The 21,640-nt window shown below is 34.9% G+C and overlaps 1 protein-coding gene across 5 annotated transcripts in view; it reads left to right on the plus strand.

Moving 5' to 3' along the window:
- LOC132706585 (zinc finger protein rotund) overlaps positions 1-21,640 on the plus strand; it is a 303,785-nt gene that overhangs the window by 241,463 nt on the left and 40,682 nt on the right. Inside the window, exon 1 of one of the 5 annotated variants that reach the window (XM_060677991.1) lies at positions 14,692-15,776. The exons of the other annotated variants lie outside the window; for them this stretch is intronic. Within the exon in view, the coding sequence (XP_060533974.1) occupies positions 15,066-15,776 (711 nt within the window). The 5' untranslated portion in view covers positions 14,692-15,065. Of the gene's footprint in view, positions 1-14,691; positions 15,777-21,640 lie in introns of those variants that run through there. 5 annotated transcript variants of the gene reach the window in all.

Below are 21,640 nucleotides of genomic sequence, written 5' to 3' on the forward strand. Positions count from 1 at the left end.
GGTTAAGAGCGCTTATGGCCTTATTCCGAATAGACCGTGGGGCAAAACACCTTCCAAAACTAGTACACCTGATTTCACACGACCATAGAAATTTCACAGTTTTTACGCACATTTCACGGATTTCACAAATCACTGATTTTACAAATTTTTAATAATAATTTTTTTACTATGTGTGAAATATTTGTATTTCGTTATAATTAAAAAAATATTAAACTGGAAACAAATATTGTCAGTGTCATTGTCGGTGTTAAATTAATAAATTATTATATTTATATTATAAATTCCTAAAATCTTCATAACGGACGTAAATCAATTAATTTTATTCAAAGAAATAGACATTTTTAACACATTTAGATAGGAATTTAGATAATTATTACTGAATAAGAAAATTACAATTAAAGCTAAATAGAAAAAAAAAGCTTGTAAACTTAAAAATGCTGAAAATATCCCGGCACAATCTCCATTTTTGAATCATCAGTTGAATACTCCAAGAAATGCAAGTGAAATATCTCACCAATAAAGTTCGTTTAATTTTATAATACTTGGAAATAGAATAAATTTTCTTTTCTTCGGACATTAGAATGTATGTATAAAAAAAAAATTCATTTACACAAACGATACTTTAAAGAAATTAAAAAATTCAGTAAGATTATAAAGAAACTGCTTTAGTCTGACTTCAAAATTCAAGATTCAAGATTCAAGATTTTTTACCCATTGAGTGAGGAGACTCTACTCACTACTCACAGTCTAGACGATTAAAAGAAACGCTAATATTACCCCAATTGCTTGTGTCACCATTTAATACATACCTGTCTTTGTCAAAGTCAACAATTTTTAACTCCTGAATGCTCTCTTCTGGTTTTTAAAGACACCTTTTGCTACAGAGGAAAGTCCCAAACCTCCTACCTTAGTATAACCCGAATTTTGCTACGAATTCAGGTTCCTAGGCCAATGTCAAACTCTTGGTCAGTAGAGTTTTCCAATTAGCCCCGGAATTTTCTACCTTCAATGCTTACTGCAATTCCAATCAACTTTGCACTATCCACACTTAAGAGTCTCCCTTCAGCAACTTTTGTATTCAAAGAAACTTCGTTTCTTTATTGAAGGTTATGGAACCGGATATAATTTGTTTTGGTTGTATTTAAGTACAGAGAATTATGCTTTTTGCTGCCAGTTGGTTATCATCTTTTGAAGAGAGAGCATAGCCGCTCTTCTACGAACTTTAGAGTCAAGAACATCGAAAATTCTATTTACTTAGATAAAAAAACGGTCCCAGAGGCACTCCTATCCAGATATTAAGTCTCTTTGACTGAATTTTGCCCAAATAACGTAAAAATACTTATTTTTAGTCAGTGATTCACATTTTTTTAGATTAATTTGTTTATTATTTAAGGATGATGTAACTAATGGGAAGTGCTTAAAATCCTAGCAACATTTTAGAAATACGTTATCATTTCACGAAGATTTGACGGAATTCATATACTTTGCGTGTTGGAAATTAGTGAGCGTTTCTGCTTTCGACGTCGGAAGAAAAAAAACATGCCGGAGGCGGGGCTAACCGCCGTTTGTTAAAGGATCTCCTTACGTAAATAGAATTTCTTATAAATTCGAACCTTTTCGGGCGTCCAAGGCCTTTCCTATTTTGTTTTTTGCCTGGCGTAATTTTGCGGTTTATTGGACACACCGTCGCTTATTAGAATAAATTGAATTAATATTTCTGCAAAAACCCCGATAAGTATGGAAATGGCGGATAGGTTCGGATCGTTCGCCATTTTGCGGTTTTCGCTTGTACAACGATATTACTTTTACTGAAGAAACGCACGAGCCTTGAAGTCTAATTTAAGCGAACGGCTTTTTTTTTTCGGAAAATTTTAACGAGCTTTTTAGCTGCTCTCTGGCATCTATGTTTGTTTTTTTTTCAAAGTTTTTTCTTAAATAACACATTTTCGGAAAAGTATACTGAGAACCAAAAACCTATAGAAGAATACTTGAATTAATTTATTTGTTGCTTTAGCCTTCAAAGCCATGAAGTTTTATTAAAAATGATATGAATTTCCTATTGTGTTTTACTGTTTTTGTTCTGGTTAGTTTTGTACGTATATCTTAATCTTATCTTAATTGAAGAATATATTTTCGTTTGGTGCATTAATCTAATTTTTCTCTACATTATTGATTTTTAAGTTTGGTTTGGTTGAGAAAATTACGTATTATATATTTTCCATTTTCAAATAAAATGAGATATTAGCTATCGATTGTCTTTTAATGTTTCCGCAACATTTTTTCTTCTGTCGTTATTTTTACTCATATTAATGTACAATTTTTTTTATTTGAGCGCTTTTATTGTTGTTTTTTAAAGGTTAATGTAGAAAAAGAAATCCAATTATGTTTCATTTTTTGCAAAAGAAGATTTTTGGTTTTGAAAATACTATACTTTATTCCATTTGACGAAAACTTTATGCAAACAAGCTTGCTCCAATCCAAAAGGATTATAGTTTCCCCTACATAGCCAGCATGCATCATTTACTATTACCATATAGTTTCGAATGTACATTTCAGGAGACGAAGGAAGAATTTTATGTTAAAAAAATTATATTGGACAGAAACTTTGGAAGCCTTTACGAATTAAATCACCCCGGAACACCGACTTCAGTGACCTAACCAATTTTGGATTATTTATCTTTATTTTTTATTTACCTTTTTTTATTGCCGTATTTGCAAATGTTTTTTTGCAAAAGCTTTTTTATGCATCACTGGACTCAAAGGCAAACGAAATTCAAAAAGAGTCAATATCCGATGTTGCTTGACCAGATTCTTCCGTATATAAAGATCATTTACATCATGTTTTTATAATAGGCTTGTTCTCACAGCTGTAAGAAACGTGTTTCTGACAAATGCTCATGCGCAACAACGTAAACTGCGTTCGTAAAGAGATTGCTGATTGATTTCTAACTAACCAAAACTAACCAAAAGTTGTCACACATCGTCAATTCAATCCCAGCTTGTTCCGTTCTTGACAATTTAGGGTTGTAAATGGTGTTGTGACAGAACCAAAACAAAAAAGTGCGGTTCCTGAGAAGCAGCTCTAAATTTGGATCATGACAATTTAGATCAAGATATTCAACAGAAAAACGAAATCCTTGAGCAATACATGTATAACGTTTTTTTTCTTAAATTGTATAACAGCAATTGTTAATTATATCAAGATAGGGTTATTTGGATTTAGATAATAATAAGTATGTATGAAAAGTACTAGAGATTTTTGCAATAAATACATATTTCAAAACTAGGCAACAAATGTTTTTATTAAACAATTTTTATACTTTTTTAAATTCATGTCTATCGATCGTAAAATAATAAATCGTTTCCTTGAAAGAATTATAAAATTAGCAAACAAAAAACCATTTTTTGTTTTTTAAAATTTCTTCCATGGTCTCACTTCTCTTTAGCACTTCACGTTTTTTCCGTCTCTATTGATAACCGAGCCTCATTATTCTCTTCTATCCCGCCAGATTAAAGAAAAAGACCAGTTTCCAGTTGCCTGGGTTCATTTTTGTTTTAAATCTTCTTTTTTCGTAGGTAATTAATAGGGTCTACAGATTCACTTGAAAGTAATACAACCGGTTTTACATTTTTTTGCTTTTGCAAATGTAGTTTTATAAACTTACTCTCTTTGCAGCTTCCAATGTACGATACGTAATAACAAAGAAGACAAATCTAGTAGATACAATTTTCTATTTTTGCTGTGAGTAATATGAACAGTCCGTTATTAGTCATTGTCACTGTCGTTGGTATTAACTTAGGTATAGCACAAAGATAGTAAATAAAAAGTGCTTTACAAAATCATGCATATATGATTTTTGAAATTAAGAATAAAGCTACCACTTTTAATAACGCAATGCTTTGTTATATATTATTTGAAAACCTTAATGTCAAAACGGAGCAGATTAAGTTCTATATTTTGAAACAAGTAAAACTATTTTATAAAAGCAACTGAATGTATTTTTTTTGTCATACTTCAATAAAAGGCACTTATTATTATTATTAAAATCCAGTGTTGCCGCCATTTTGGTTCTGGTATTTTTAGCTAATCCAAAGTGCGAAGCTTAAAAGCACAAAAAATAGATTTAAGATGTTTACACGTACTAATTTTCGCGCATAATCTGCTTCGAAACGGGGGCAGTTTTAAGCGAAAGCAAACACCTTTAACCCAGGATAAAAAATACATATTAACCGCATCCGAAAGTCGGACAAAAACCGGCTTAATGCCGGAAGAGCGTCGGAGCACGTGACAAGAGCAAAAAAGGTGACGCAAAAAATACGTTAAAAAGTCCGGTCACCCCAGAATCCCCGGTAACGGAAAAAATGTCGAAGTGAATGGTTCGCTGATTATTATTTCCGAAAAAAAATCCGCGCGGCCCTACTTTGACCCCCGGTCAGAGAGCGACCTTAGACGGTACCTCGTGCGGTATGCGATCCACAAGAACTCGGTTCGTTCTAGTTCCTTTTCGGGGACCTTTTTTATTATTTTTTGATTCGGATGTCGGGCCTATTCAAAATCTGACCAAACTAGCGGTCGACCAGTACGAAAACTGGCCTCGGATGACTAAAGCGACGACCAATATTTACCTGGCCGATTGCCATTTAAATAGGGGGAAATCGTACCACTTTAAGATCGCCGCGTTGCTTATACCGGGCGATGCGGGGCATCCGTGCCGGGACCGCTGCAAACGTTACCTGGTGCCGGAGATTTGCATACATTCGTGAGAAAAAAAGAAACCTCTGCAACGTCATCCGTCAGATGTTTGACGGCATAAAGGTCGTTAGCGACGAGAGAATTTTCAGTCGCCCCCGTATTTAAATAAAAAATCGATTAGCTAGCTACTTCGTAGTGGTGACTGTTTTTTTTTCGACGGAGGCGATTTGTCAAAATTAGTTTTGTGCGTCGACGCCCGGGGGTAATTTGACGTGGAAAAATGCCGAGCTAGGCTCTCTAATTCGGAACAATTTGCATCGAGGAAGGAACTAAAAATTAATGTTAATGTTATGTGCGAAATTGGTGTAGGGTTGCGGCACTAATGTCTTTTCTGTCATTTGTTTCTTGTCACTAGACAACCGCGGCTCGATATTTTTATCTTCCTCGTCTTGCGGCCGAGGCCAATATGTCAATTCTGCCGCATTCAGAACCAGATAAATGGATTCGATACAAAAAACTATATATTCGACTAAATGAAGCCTACAATAAGGATAAGAACGGATTGTATAAATTATAAAGACAAACAGGAATAAAAAAAAACTGAAATATATAGAACATAACTGGATAAGTTATTTTTATATTCTTCTAGTCATAATCTTCAACTGGTTCTTTTCTCCTAAACCTAACATTGAACAAGTATCCGAAATTTATTTTCTACTCCCATCTGTAAAATACCTAATTACCCACTGACAAAGCGTGCGGGAAGTGTCACTTTACCACGTTAGTTTCGTTTCCCACGGATCCGAGGCACTTCGGACGTTTCCGGAATTTCACCGCACGGGTTTTGGTGCAATCGGATGTTTTCGGAGATATTTCACACGCTTTGAATTTTGACGTTTGTCAATTCTGACGGTCATGTCAGTGAATGTATTTTTGTTGTTTTGCGAAAATGTACTCAAAAACTAATGGTCGTAGAAAACGTATAGTATGCAACACGTTCGGTAAACTTAGGCATAGAACTGTCCTTAATTTCAGTTCACGGAAACTTTTAGGGCAATTACCTGTCCTTTCAATTATAAACTATGGTTTAGTCCTCATGTCTTGATAGTATTAATAAATATATATCGCGAAAAATTCAAAACAGCTGTTGCAGATTTATTTTCGACTTGCGTAAATTTGATAGGATTTCCCACATAATCCAGGAACTTAACTGGCTAAAAATTGACTTTAATTTCCAGCACTTTTTGGCCTCTATACTTTTGAGGTAAATTACAGTTTCGTAATGTTCAATCAGTCGTTTTAAGGGGCTCCTACAGACTTTCACTGCCACGATATCGTTTATCTTTGGTCCGCAGATCATTTTCTTATAACGCGGTTGTAATTTTTAATAGTATACCCGATTCAGTAAAATCATATTCAATTAATTTTTTTAAAAAATATTTCAGGTTGAAACTGCTAATTTCTTTTTCTTATTCTTTTTCTTTTTACTTTTAATAACTTTCTATTGTTCCATATTACTATTACATTTATCTACTATACAATATTTAATAATTTATATAACTTCCTATTTAGTTTTCAATTTAAAGGTTTAGCCTCTTCTCTACTGTATATTTCTATATAACAATATACAACAATAAAGACAATTTATTATTACTGTTATTATCAACTTAATTAACTTAATTAATTAAATAATATCTTTTATATTTTGTTTATGTTTCTCTACCAGAATAAAGGCAATCAAAAATGATTATCATTTTAAAATTTTTAAATGAGTTTAGGTCATGAGAATTTTCCACCATTTTAGTATATTTAAACTTCTAACTCTAAGGAAATTTTATGAGGAAGTGGTTTATCTGTGATTATCTGAGTGGAGTAATAACAGATTTTTTGAGTTCTAGCCCTAAGTTTTTGAATCTGGCGAGTTTCCCCACAGTATAACTCCATGTGCCAAAATTAAGCTAGAGACTGGACATTTTCCATTTAAATCATCTAGTCGCCGTAGCACTGGAAAGGCGCTTTGCTAAAAAAATAATATGGTCCTTCCATCATCAGGAACCATACCCACTGATTGGCATATTGTTTTGCCAACTGTGTTTCTTCGTCTGCAAATTTAACCTCAATCTCACATTGGTCAACGGAATCATTGATATAAGCTAAAACTAATAGTGGACCCATAATGGAACCCTGTGAGTTACAGTTCGTAAATTTGACATTTCAATATCAAGAAGATAAGTTGATTTACACCTAGTGCATTGGGTTCCAAACTGAAAATTTAATTTTTCCTGTAAAACTGAATAACTGGCACAGTCGATCGTCCCACGAAAGTCACACAGCGTTAAAGTGCTATGCTCAAAGCTTTCAACTATGCCAGGTACTACACACAATGGTGCTTAGGTTGGTTAGGTTTGATAAATTTAAATCAAAATAAACTAACTAAAACTTATGTTGAACAATAAAAACTTAACTATCACTAATCGCCTAGTTCGGTTACTTTTATAAAACAATTTTGGTTAATTGGAAAACTTAATCCGGACTTAACGTACGCGTTTTAATTTTTTTATGCAAACGTTTTGACATTAAGGCTTAATCTCTAATATTACCGTTATAACTGTTGCAAACAGAGCGAGAGTCTTATTAGAAAACTAAAATGTAGCTCTTTACGATTATCGCAAAACACAAACACAGCGGAGACATGAGTGACAAGTGGCAAGTTATCCACATAAATTCCTTCTTAAACGCTTGACTAACACGTGTTATTGTAAAACATTTTTGGTGAGTGGTAAGTTTTTTGGAAAACGACTTTAAATATTTCTCAAACTGAAGCTGACTGCCCAATATTCATTAATTTAAATGTGTTAGTTTTGTTATTAATTCAAAACATCATTAAGTATGATTTTGTGGGTTATATTTTATTTAGTCTTTATCATACCAATGGCAAATCACTGTAACAAGACATTGTTCATGTTATTTTTCAAAAGTTCTGTTTTTGGGTAAATCGTTAACGGTTGGTTACTTTGGGAAATAATCACAATTTTTATTATTAAAAACTAAAAAGTCATAAAAAGATAATTTAAATAGTCCTTTTCACGAGAAGTGTCTTATCTTATCTTACACATCCAATGATCTGCCTTGATTACTATATTATTTGTGAAAATTTTTTCTAGAAAAATTGTAATCGTGTTGTGCTATTATTTTAAATATATTGTTCTTTTTGCAATAAATAATATCCCGAGATACTCTAAATCCAATTACGCAATACGAAACCGAACGGCCGCCATTAGAAAATTCAAATTACTCTAGCGACCGACAAGCAATTTGAAGGCAATTTTAATATCCACTTGGCGTGTCCGGTAGAAATATTCTTCGTATTTTTTTTTGCTCTCTCCTTCTTTTTGGTCGGATTTCCAACTTGTAATTATATATTGTGTACCGAGGATTTTGTCCATCTCGGCCGAGAACTATAATAATATTTTGACATGCGAGGGAGAGCTCGGACGAATGAATGACAGAAATCAGGTCCGTATCGGAAAAGTAACAAATCTTTAGTGATTGTTAGTTCGTCGAGGGCAAAGTTCTATCTATCTGACCTTGATATGTACCAAATTCTGCTCGTGAAGCGTTCCAAATGCCTGTCCCATTCGTCGACTCTCGGCCAACATTCTTCGTGGCACTTAAAATACGTCTCAATTCTCGTTTGTATAGGCAGATGTGTATTGCACCCTAATTTATTGAGAAAAGCGACTTGCTCATTATCAGTTGCTAACAACTGTTATAGAATTTCGCCTAGATATTCGTTAAAACGTTGACTGTCAATAGGAAAGTCCTCCTGACATTTTCATTGCAATTTAGGTTACACACAAATTCACATAGCAAACGATTATTGTGGTTATATTGGTTTTTTCACATAGATTTTCTATCACGTTACTTTTCTAGATTACATTTCTGTTTACATCTTTCAATTTATAGCAGTATGTGTGTATGCAATAAAATATGAAATATTGAATATTAATATTTAAATAATACGGTTAAAACCTATATAATAACCAAATAATTATTATAAAATTTCAGATAATACATAATAAATACAGTGAAACTTCTCAATACTTTTTTACTCCTCTTTAAACGGACATGTTTTTTGGAACGAAATATTTGCCTACTCTTTTACCTGTAAAACTACTTAACGAACACTCCATTAAACGGACGCGGACAACAGTGTCCTGACGTAAACGGACGTGAACCCCTAATAACAGGACAACGCAATGCTAAAATATTGGGGAATTGCAGTTTTATTTTGTAAGCGAATGCCGTAAGTGGAATCCACAATTTTTAAAATGGCACCTACTGAAAAACTTCTTACTTTGCGGGAAAAATTTTTAACGTTTTGGGAAACGAAAATTTGTCAGTGCGGAAGTTCGCAGAAAAAATTAAAATCGGGAAAACTCGGTGGAAATTATAAAAAATAAATACAGCATACGTGTACAGTGGGAGTCGGGAAGCAATATTGATATCAAAAAAGACATTTTGTAAAAATTGAGGGACTTCAAATTGACAAAGCTTGTTTTGATTGGTTTTCTTTCTAGGTTGCGAGGTCAAAACATTCCAATATCGGGGCACTTAGTGAAGGCCGAGGCTCAAGAAATAGCCGAAAAACTTAATGTTCGAAATTTTAAAGCTTCCAAGTTGTCCACACTACTCCTCAGATATGAGCCACACGATGTTTACAATGCCGATGACACTGGTCTTTTCTTTCGAGTCTTACCTAACAAAACACTTGCTTTGAAATCCGAAAAATGTAGTGGTGGAAAGCTTTCGAAGGAGAGGCTTACAATTTTATTTTATGCTAATACCTAGGGCATTTAAAAATGTAGCAATTAAAAATTTACCGGCAATATGGAGACATTATGAACGAATGGTTGTACAATTTCATAAAAAAATGGCCTTACAAATACGAAAAATTTTATATATTTTTTTGTTTATTGTTATTATAATTTTATTAAAAATTTATTATTTTATATTTCATTATTCTTGGATAGCGCACCATCGCACCCCTATGAGGTAAAATTACAAAGCATAAAAATTATCTTCTTGCCTCCAAATGCGACATCAGTATGTCAACCTCTAGATCAGGGTATCATCGTGGTATTATCGTGAACTCATACTTAAGCACATTTTACCAAACATGGATCAAGTAATGTCCGCGTCAGATTTAGCAAAGTCTGCAAATATTTTAGAAGCACTTTATGGAACATGGAATAACGTTTCGTCAAAAACCATAAGAAATTATTTCAACAAAGCTGGAATGGGATCCAGAAGATGTGTTAGAGAAATGAACATAACGCAAGAAACTCTTGGAAATTATGTTGGAATCGACAATATTACAGGGACTGAGGAGACTAGTTTAAACATTGAAGATGCAATTGAAAACATGAAAGAACCTGAATCGGAAGAAGACAGCGATCAAGAAAACGTCAAAATTCAAATCGTGGGAAATATCTACGAAAACATCCGATTGCTGCCAAATCCGCGCGGTAAATCTCGGAAATGTCCGAAGTGGCTCGGATTCATGGGAAACGAAACTGACGTGGTAAAGTGACGCTTGCCGCACGCTAGATCGGTGGGTAATTATGTATTTTACAGACGGGAGTCGAAAACATTTTTTTTTTTTTGCTTTACAAACAATATTTCACAACGAACATTAAAGTTTAATTGTGGATCTAATATTGTAGATATTGTTTACCTTTGTCATACTGCAACTTAATTTCACTTATATTAATATTAAAATTTTCTAGATCTAAACAACTTAATTTATATTTTTTGTCGCACTCACAGAAGAAATCGTTCCTTGCGCAGCTTTCTGCCAAGGGAAGGTACTGTTGAAGTCAAAATAATAAACATTAGTTAGTCAACTTGAATAAATATATTTCAAAATGTTTTCACTTATGTTGAGAGTAGTATGAAGTCATACAGGAAAATCTAGACCCTAGAATCAGAAACAGTAAGAAAAGAAAGAAACGAGAAATGCTACGAAAAATAAGGGTAGAGGAAAGATGTTTTTTATTTGTTTTTTTTAACTGATCTAATAGACATCTGGTAGGAAAAACACTTTTTTTATAAAACCGTTTTTGTGCATTTTTCAAGCACGGGAACTAAAAGCTGAGCAATCCGTTGAGCCATAGAAAACCATCCCAATTCTTCAAAAAAATCGCATATAGTAGCCGTTACGCAGAAATCTTGGACTTTCTCCATTCTTTCGATTTCAATAGACTCCAAAAATGTTCCATAGATTTTGACAGCAAAATTAAAAACGTAATAAAAGTAAAATTTCTCAATCGACGCGACCTCTCGTATCGCCCTCCCCGACCGCCTGATTTAAATCCGCGCGACTTCCCCATACAGACGAGAGGGGAAAAAAACGCCAAAAAAACGCGAGCGTGTCGCGGAATAAGCTCGCTCACATGAATGGGAGCTTTTTTATGAGCTTTCTACAACCCGCGATAGAACAGGTTCCGACGAACGACCGAGCTAGGAAATGAAAAAGCGAAAACAATTTTTTCGCTGTCCGCTCGCTTGTTATTGTTTTTTTGCTTCAGTCGCTTCGTCGTCTTTTTTTTTCTTTCTAGTGTAAAGAGCGTTATTTTTATTTTTAATCGACCTCAAGGTCTGCATAGAAGTCAATGTCAAGAGTATTGCGGCTTACGCCATTTATTTTTCGTCAACATTCGATAAATTAAAAGGCAACACTACCGGTTCGGTCGGTGTATAAGTTAGCAACTGCTTGATCGCTTATACAGGGTGTCGCCAATTTATTGACATACCGCCCAACTATTTTGCGGGAACCGAAAGTAGTGTAGTCGCCAGTCGTTTCCAAGGTATCAACCGTTGATACATTATTGGGACACCTTGTATTTAACTTTGGCCTAAAACAATAAATTTTAAAATTTTGAATTGTAAATCCAAATTTTTGTCTAAAATTTTGAGTTACTAATCACGAAACTTTAAAATTTCGAGTTAAGAAACGAAATTTTAGCCCAATAATTTTTAGTTTTAACCCGAAATTTCAACCCAAACTTTTGAGTTATAAAACACGAAATTCAAACAATTTGAGTTATAAGTCGAAATTTTAACCCTAAAGTTTCGAGTTAAGAAACGGAACTATAAAATTTTGAGTTATAAATCGAAATTTTAGGCTAAAATATCAAGTTAAAAAACGAGATTTGAGCTCAAGAATTTTGAGTTGTAAACCGAAATTTCAGCCCAAAATTTTGAGTCTCAAAACGCGAAATTATAACATTTTGAGGTATAAGTCTAAATTTTAGTCGAAAAAGTTATGTTATAAAGTACGGAATTATTTGCGGTACGTCCTTTCTATGCTTTCTTACGATCGTATCGACTTTCTAAAACAATTCGCAAGGCGTGTCACCCTGTACACGCGAATATCCAGCGCTCGTTTGACATTTAAAGGATAATAACTATTATAATAATGCAAATTTTTTGTGTCGCTAGAAAAAAAGCGGAACCAGTTCGACTTATATAAAGTCGTAAATAATGTTCTTGTATAATTTTCAAGCGGGAACGGCCGATATGTCGATCGTGGAGCGAATATTTTTTTAAAATGTAAAATAGGTCACTGAACAGGCGTAGATTACAAAAAAATGTAAAGTAAATATGTTGGAGATTGGCTTTTAACGGAAATCGCTATATTACTTGATGAATAAAAATGCAAAAAAAGTGTAAATATTAAGTCCAATTAAGTAGGATACGCAATTACTATTGGATTGGCAAAACGATCTAATCGCAAATAAGTGAAATAACATTTTATTGACATTTTTTTATTTTATTTATAGCAGTATTTGTTTCTTTTTTTAAACATTGGTGAATTGGTTGGTTGGTTAGTATGAGTAGTAGTTAATATGAACTAAGAAGAAAATAAATTAAAATGAATTCTTGGATACGTTCAGTCATTAACTCCTAGGATTGTGGAATTGACCGGTCATTTTTTTTGTATCAATCGACAAGTCAATTGACCCGAATAATTTTAAAAATACAATTAAATTTATAGTTGTTTATTTATATTTATTTTTATTGTGCGTTACGTTGCCGTCGCGTGGTTCTGAAAACCATTGGACATCACAAACGAGTAATCATTTATTATAAAATACATATTATATTAAATAATGATAAATAACACTCTACAATTGCAAAATTATATTTGAAACATTTTTTGACTAGCCAATTAAGAAATGGTCAATTAACCGGTTAATTAGGAAGTGGTCAATTGACACTATTAATTCGTATATTTCCTCCAGTTTTTGCTTTGGCGTTTATCGTTAATTAACAAGGAAAATCTTTTTTAATCTGACATTTTTTTCTTGAATCATTTTCTCTCTTGTTCGTTTTTCTTTTTTCTTTGTTTGAGTCGTCTATTCCAAAAATCTAGAAGAGATGGCCAACTTATTGTCGCTTAATGTCATTTACAATTAATACGGAATAAGAAGAAAATGATTTTAATTGAGGAAATAATGAGATTTGTCATTAATTCGTATATTATTTGCAACATTTTTCTTTACTTAAACACACAAAACTCTTTTCAATCTAAAGTTTTTCTCTTCAATCATTCGTTCCTTTAAAATTATGAGATATTTAGAAAAACAAGAAAACTAGAATATTTGTTATTAAAATTACTATAATAAAATAAAAATACTATAATATGTTTGTACATATTCATTATAGAAATTTGAAAATTGTTGAATAATAAAAAAACAACAGGCCAATATAGTAATGATTATTTTCTTATGATTTGAATTTTAGGTAATTTTAGATAAATGATGTTATTGCAATTTTATTTTTGGCAATACGAAATTCTTTGCGGACATTTATGAATATGAATTTTTTTGAGCATGAAAATTTTAACAATTGTTGTAAACTACAAAAAGTGCTATAGTAAAAACAGAAAAATAAATTATTAGATACATAGAAAAGTTTGTAAAATAGGAATTTGTTCAATCCTTTTTTTTAGTTAACAGACGGACAAAACGGCATCATTTATTAATAAAGTGGCGATAACATGAAATTATTTTAATATATAAATCCATAATAATATGTACTCTCTACAATTTCCAAATAAATGAACAAATACGTTAAATAAAAAATAATCTAATAACATTAGAGTTGTGGAATTGGGCAGTCAAATTTTTCTGTGTCAATTGACCGAAATAATTTAAAACATACCATGAAATTTATATATGTGTATTTATTTATATTGTTTGGAGGCAATATTATTATTGGGATTCCCCGAGTCGCTAAGTATCGTATTCGGATATTCTTTGAAGAGGCTTATAGGTACATTGGATATCACAAACGCATAATAATTTATTATGAAATACATTTTATTATTAAATAATGATAGATAAGACTCTTGACCAGCGCCAACAATACGTTAATTTGTATTTATATTATACTTAAGACAATCTGCATCTTTGAAAGCCGAAATATACGTCATTTTCAAACATGACCTCTTACAATTTGAATATTAGGTAATTTCGGGGGCTGTTTATAGAAATTTTATTTCGTTACATTTATTAAGAAATGCAAGAAAATAATTGAAAGCGAGGAAAAGGTCGATAATTTTATCTAATAACATAATTATAAAAATTTTCACTATATAAAAAGAAACCTATCAATCCTCACGTGGATTGGTCATTTCGTTTTTTTAAGCACCTCTCTTGTCTACTAGGTCGCCCGCCGCTCGCGGTGCCGCCGATCGTCCTACTTGACGGACAGCAGACGATATAGTACACGGGCCCGCTTCACTTGTTCGAATATTACGCTATTACGTAATCCCTACGTGGCCCTCTCTTACCCCCACCGCGTTCGTCGACTACCGCGACGCACAAATTACCCCCACCCCGGGCCCGATCGGCGGCGCTCACTGGATGCTGCCTCGCCGTCCTGCCTTGTGACTGTGAATTCAGAAAGAGCGGCGTTTTTATAATGTTTTAGTATGTTAGTGTAGTTTTTGCCCTCGTTACAGACGCGCTGCCCGCTTTGCCGCTCTATTCGAACCTGACCGGTTGTTTTTATTTCGTCGGACCGCCGCCAAAACGCTTTTTCTTTTTCGGGAGGAAACTTTCTTCCGGAACGTAGAAACGATCGTCATTTCGTTATTAATAATCATAATTAATATCGTAGTTAAATATCGAACGTAAACGACCGGTGATATCGCATTGTGATCTTACTTAGCTCAACGATTAAGCGCTAGTGCTAGTTACGTAGTTAAAATTGATGCTTCGAGTCGGGTCGTGACCTCCCAAAGCTGGAGTCGAGGTTGGATTACCGTTCCGGGGGTTTGGATTTTCACCAGCCTCCGTCGAGCATGTTGCTCGAGAACAACACCAACTACTCGTCGCACCTCCAGCGGTCGATCGACACCCTAAGGAGTCTCGGTGATCGTCTGGGCGACCGCGACCTGCGGCTCAACCTCCACCAGGACTACCACCACCGTAACAACAACAACAACCAGCCGATAAACAACGGCATGGAGCTGAACCTGAGCCTCAATTCGGCGGATCGACTGTTGCACGAGAGGATGCAACAGGAACGGAGCCTCGAGCGCCTTCTCAACGAGAGGACGATGCAGGTCGAGCCCCGCGTGGACCACAGCCTGACCTTGGAGCGGCTCAATCTAGAACGCTCGCTCACCCAGAGCTTAGATAGGAATTTAAATTTGGGCCACCACCACCACCACCACCATCATCAGAACAACGAACGGCCGTTGATGGATCGCAACCTCAATTCGGACCTCAGGAACCTCAATAATATCGACACGAGGATGTCGCCCTACGCGGGCACGGTGCCGGAGAGATTGAGAGACGATCGGGATCCGATAAACGATCTGAAATATAGGGAGTACAAGGCGCACTTGGAGAATCTGAATCGGGAAAGTTCAAGGTCGCTGGAGGGTGGCGGCGGCGGCGGCGGGGTGACGCGGGGGGCGGCGGCGACGGCGGACGAAGGCGACCGGGGGGCGACCCCGTCTACGCCGCCCACGCCGATCAGTGTCGGCGAAAATTTCCACGAAGAGAAGGTAACGATTGTATAGGATATAATTTTTGAATATTGCGTCGATTGATTTTAATTCGCGAACTTGGAAGAGAGTACCTGCTGGTATTGTTTAGTCAGTAAGTTGTGTTGAGTTGTTTTTACGGCGAGTGGGCCTGAAATACAATTTAATTCTGTGATGGACGCCTGAGGTCTCAATTTGATAGTGGAATGAGGTTACGAACCAGTCTGCCAGTAAATGCTCGATTAGATGATATAATAAAAATAATAGTAATAAACAAGAAGTGGTTAACCGACACTTCAGCTTTCTTATGAGGCAAACTCATAAGTGCTATTGGAGGTGTGAATCAAAATAACAATAATAAAAAGTAGTTGAATATACTAAGACTTGTATATCCAATAAGAAGCTAACAACCATTTCCTTCTTACTGTTCTGTCTATTATTCTATATATATTCTTTTCTTTTTTTAAAACCACAAGTGGATAAGGAAAAGGTAAAGAAAGTGAGGACAGAACACACATTTGTTTAAAGTGAATTTAGAAATTAGTAAATGGCGCAAAAATCAAAAAATGGGAAAAAAATGCGATCGGAGCAGTTTTGTTTTAATTCTGTTTTTAACAGATGCTGAGCTGGAGCTGATTTATGATGCTGTAGGTAATGTTGTAAGAAAATGCTTATTTAAAGAGTTCTTCATAATGACTTGGTTTTGTTAGAATATGGTAACACCTTAAAATGAATTTGAGTTCTATCGTGCACTTTGTCTACGAGATACTTTAAAGATTTCTTTTTAGAAATTTTATTAAAAAAAACTGTTTAAGTAATTTGCTTCCAGAAGTTTAAAAAAAAACCTTCCTCTGTGAATTTGATGGATCAGTCTTAGACAAGAATCAATGCTTTAAGTTGAAATGTAATGTAATGTGATATGTAATGTAATTTTACAATATTTTGTATTCGGTGAAGTTTTGTTTGGCCTTAGATGGAACCACTTTAACACACTTTAAGACGTTCTTCAGTATCATCTCATCGTTTAATTACCCCAATATTTCTCTGGACTATCAACGTCACTTTCTTCCCGTCCGTCTACCTTCGTATAAATCGTCGATTTTTTTTAAAAGGCAGCTTAGTTCAATACAGTGAGATGGTAAAACTTTTAGGATTATTGATCTGAGATTATCAATTTGCATTTCCAAATGCCTTCGAAAAAATTATGTAAATTTAAAATTTATTTATTAAAATTAAAATTTGGATAGGAAAATTAAATAATGTGTGAGTTTATATAGTACTGTCACAATTAAATTCGCTAGATTATTTATTGTTGACTATGCACCTGTAAGCTATACTTTCGTCCGTTCTCGGAGATTAAATAAAATTTAGAAACGACATTCGGTATAAAAGCGCATTCCCACATTGCGGTATTTGGATTTTTTTTTTTTTTTTGAGATGCAGTGTGGCGGGTAGACGTTTAGTTTCTTCGGTTTATATAATCTTACCTTTTTTTGCTTATCTTGTTTTTATTTTTTATTTCAAATCGCACAGTAGTGTTTAATAACGAGCCGCAAAGTCATTTTATATAATTTACCTCCACTGCTCCACTCTCTTAGGTTAGGTGGAAGAACACTTATGCCTAAATTTAGCTTTGTATACTTGCTTTGTTGATGCAAAATACTAAAAATTACGATTTTTCTATTCTTCTGTTTGACTTTTCTCTTACATTAGGACTTTATGTTACAAGACCAGGAGAACTGAGAACGTTGGAACCATAAAATAATGATTTGCCATTGTTGATAAAAAAAAAAGTTCCTAATCTTGTTTATATTTTAATTTTAATTTGCTCTTGGTACTATCTTGGAAAAAAAAATTAGGTATTGGTAATGTTGCGGTTTAATATTCTTCAACCTCGTATCCTCTCTCGTGTCACTTCTGGGACTTCTTTTTGCAATTTGAGGTAGAAAGCAAACTTATCCTTCCCACGTTACTCCACGATTTCTCTTTGGCCTATTCTTTGGGGTTCCCAATTATGGAAACCTTGATACCTTTGTGACATGCATATTCTGCCAGAACATGAATTCTGTCCCTCTGTTTTAATATGGCGTCCCGTCTTCTATATGTTGACTTTTACAAGCTGTTAGGTATCAATTCAAAGGCGATGTATTGTCGAAAAATAGTTCTTTTCAGGAAATCAAAGAAGATATATTGTCTGAAAACAGTTTTTTTCAGGAAATGTCCAACAGGTTACCATAAGGTTCTTAAAAGTTTGGTGCGGTAATTTTAGGCATTAAATATTTTTATAATCATAAAATAATAATTGCAATATTTCCTGGGGTGAAAATTATCGCGTCAACCTAATATCAAGTTTCGTTTTGGGTTTTCACTTTTATCTTGTATAAAATTCCAGTTTTTTTTTTTCAAGGAGGAAGTTAAAATGTTCGTTCTCATAGATGCGAGTCAATTAACCGGCAATTATCGTACAGTTCTTTTCGTCGCGTTTACGTTTTACGAGACGAAACGTTAGGAGCGTTTTACTCCTTTCCCGTTTCTTTAAACGAGCATTACGTCGGTCCGCAATTAATAACTACTCGATCATTACCTACGCCTGGTACAAGGTCAATAAAATACAGAATTTTTCCCGGAGTTCGGTTCGCTTTCAAGGTCCCCCCGTTCTCACCTAGACCTTTACCGCTCGCGTATATACGTATCCACCACGTTCGTTTCAATTCAAACCATTGTAACATTTCATTTCTATTATATTGTGACGCATAATCGCAATAAAATCTGGCGCGCAAAAATTATTTCCAACAAACAAACAAAAAAAGATGAAGATGTTCCCAATGGTTGTCATATCTTCGTCCATTCCCGACTAAAATTGAACGTTAAAAGAAAACCGGCGCCTTTATATTTCACTTTTCTAACATTAAAAATGTTTAATATAAGAGCTCGGCCTTTAGAAAACAATTGGAAATGATATTGGCCTCTATATACACACACGAAAAGCAGAGCACTTGACGATTTTATACGTGCTGGATGAGGCAGAAAGGGACTCCTCAATTTGGGAAGGTAATAAAAAATTAATTAATCAAGGTCTAAAAAAAACTTTATACTCGTAAATAAAATATACATAAAACGTTTTAAAAAAATGCATCTCTTATGTGGCGGCCTCCGTTGCACTCAGCGGAATAGCAGCCTGAATTATCTAGGAGCTTCCACAGTTTGGGGACGATGTTGGAACACCCTTTCCTTTACGTCGCCTCAGAGAACAAAACACAATTTATGCGCCACCTTGTACATACACAATCAAAACAACGTGTTTTCGGTTTCGATTAAGACCGTACCAAAAAATATCTCGCCAATACGACCTTGAAATTAATGAAAATTGGTAACGAAAACTGAAACGCAGCATTTCTAACAACGGGTGTTGCCTCCACGTGCCTGTACTCTCCTTGGCATGCCCAAAATCAGATGACTAATGTCTTCTTGGTGGATAAGTTTCCATCTGTCTAATAGGGCTTGTTAGAATTCATTTGAAGTTAAAGGCACAGAAGCACGACTTAATATTTTTCGATCAAGCATGCCCCAAACGTAGCGAAGACAGGAGTGTCCACATCGCTTAAGTATTGTTAAGATACGCTTGCGGAGTGAGGTCTGATATTATCATGCATGGAATCATGTGCCTTCACACCACAAGTGGGAATTTGCCCTGCAAAATGTTCCTGTGGGCTTCTCCATACCCTCTCACAACTATATGGATATTACAGGCTAAATTTCAGGTCATCGGTAAACAAAATACGTCTCCGTTCATTTTCACCCATGTGTTTATGATTTTAACCGAGTATAATACGAACCACTCTTTCGATAAATGGAAACGGCAGGGTTACATAATTTTGAAATCAGACTACCACTGTACAAATTGAAGACCACCAAGTGCATTAAACGTGGAGTACGACTAAAAGTCGCAATGATCAACAAAAAATAAAAGCATTGGAACTGGTGTTATGGTCGGATTCTGAGTCTCGCACAATTCAAATGAGGACGTGCTCAGAATGATGGACATTGAACGGCATTTGCTGAACACTATAAAGAGGTGAAAGGCATTTGGACATAATACACGGAAAAATGGAAGCCAGAAGATGGATCGGGCTTAGAAACCTGTCCTGGTTACGCAATATCAAAACTATTTCGTGCGGCAATTGATGGAGATAGGTTCCAAGAGATTATAGACATGACGATAACGAACGTCTGAAGTCAGACACGGAACCGAAAGGAGATGTTGATGGAACTCTTGGTCTGTTGCGAGAAACCAGAGCCGGGTCATCTAATGTGTCCGTCAGTTTAAAAAAAAGTGTTCCAATACCATTGCAGCCGCTGTCTCAGATATAACTTTAACCGATTTTTTTAAGCAAAAAACACTGACAAAAGTCTACCATATTTGGCACAAAACAAAAAGCCCACGGCCAACAATACAGGGAACTGATTCGCGAACGGTACCAAACCATACCAAATATTTCTAAGCAATATCGACATAAACCATACAACACAAACACGATGCTCCTATGAAAACGATGCCGTTATTCCAAATTTTATCTACGAAGTAGCTTAATATTTTTTCCACCAGAGGTCTCGTTGAATTGTAACTTCGCCAAATAGAGGTTAAGATGCGTTTGGACATTTTGGTGGATGCCTTCCGTTTGTCAGAAACTAATGCGACGTCAATTATTCGTTAGCGGTCAAGACGACGGGATAAATCATACGGGAATTAAAATTTGGCACGAAGTTCGGTCGCTTTTTTTTTAAATATCCGAAAATTTGGCCCCGCGCCACGTTTATCTCGAAAATGACCCACGAAATTTCGCAAATCTTTGTTCCGAGATACGCAATTTTTATCACAGGGCATTCATATAGTATACGTCCGTTGACACCGGATTGTTTATTTATGCGTGTTTCGTTTTTTTTACGCAACACGTCCTGAGGCGCCGACGTTTTTTGTAACGCGTAATGCTTAAAAAATAATTATTATCTGACGACGTCTTCGTTTCCCAAAACAAAAAGTCCGCGAAATTATTAAATTCAAGGTCGCCGGTTTTGTTTATATCGCCAATTAAACGCAGAAAAATTCCGTCATTACTCAAAACGCTCTCTGACAGCGTCTCTCTCTCTCTCTCTCTTTGTATCTCCCTCTCGATCGGCCAGATGAGCAAAAACCGAATCTATAGCTTTGTTTTGGTTTCATTTTAGAAGCGTTCTGGTATGATTCGTACATGCATCTTAGCAATGCTGGTTCCAAATTAAAAACTCCGTGTTTTGGTTAATTTCGAATCGAGTTATGAATCGCTCTAGGACGGTTCTGTTAATTCTGAATAAGACTTCAAACTGTTTTGGAATTGGCACCTGTCCAGTTCGTTTTACTTCAAATTCCTAGTTTTAGTATCCTTTGGTTTATTTTGATCTTACCTTTCTTTCTGCCGTAATTGCTTTGCTTTTGTTATTTAATTTCAACACATACCTATTTAACGAAATGGAAATAAGTTTATTTAAAATTTTATAATTAATTTTGTTATGTATCGTTGATTGTTTTTACATTGTGCTTTATTTAATAGTAATTTACGTTAGAAGTCCCGAATGTGCTATTTTACTGGAGGAGAAGGCATTTTAACAGCCGAGGTGTTTCAAAATTATTTGTTGACGTGATATTTTTGGAACCTCTTAAACTACAATGAGTTTGTGGCAACCCGTGCTGTAGGTTTGTATTTTGTTAGATATATCAGTCTTCTTCTTAACAGAATCTTCAGAAACTTGAGAATTCCAGTCACCATGTCATTTTAATTGTATAATGCCAGCACCCAATTAGTAAATACCGTTAAAGTGCGACGAAAGCAATGTCCTGTATATTCCGT

This window comes from Cylas formicarius, unplaced genomic scaffold (assembly GCF_029955315.1).
Source record: "Cylas formicarius isolate icCylForm1 unplaced genomic scaffold, icCylForm1.1 PGA_scaffold_8__14_contigs__length_24414737, whole genome shotgun sequence".
Lineage (NCBI taxonomy): Eukaryota > Metazoa > Arthropoda > Insecta > Coleoptera > Brentidae > Cylas > Cylas formicarius.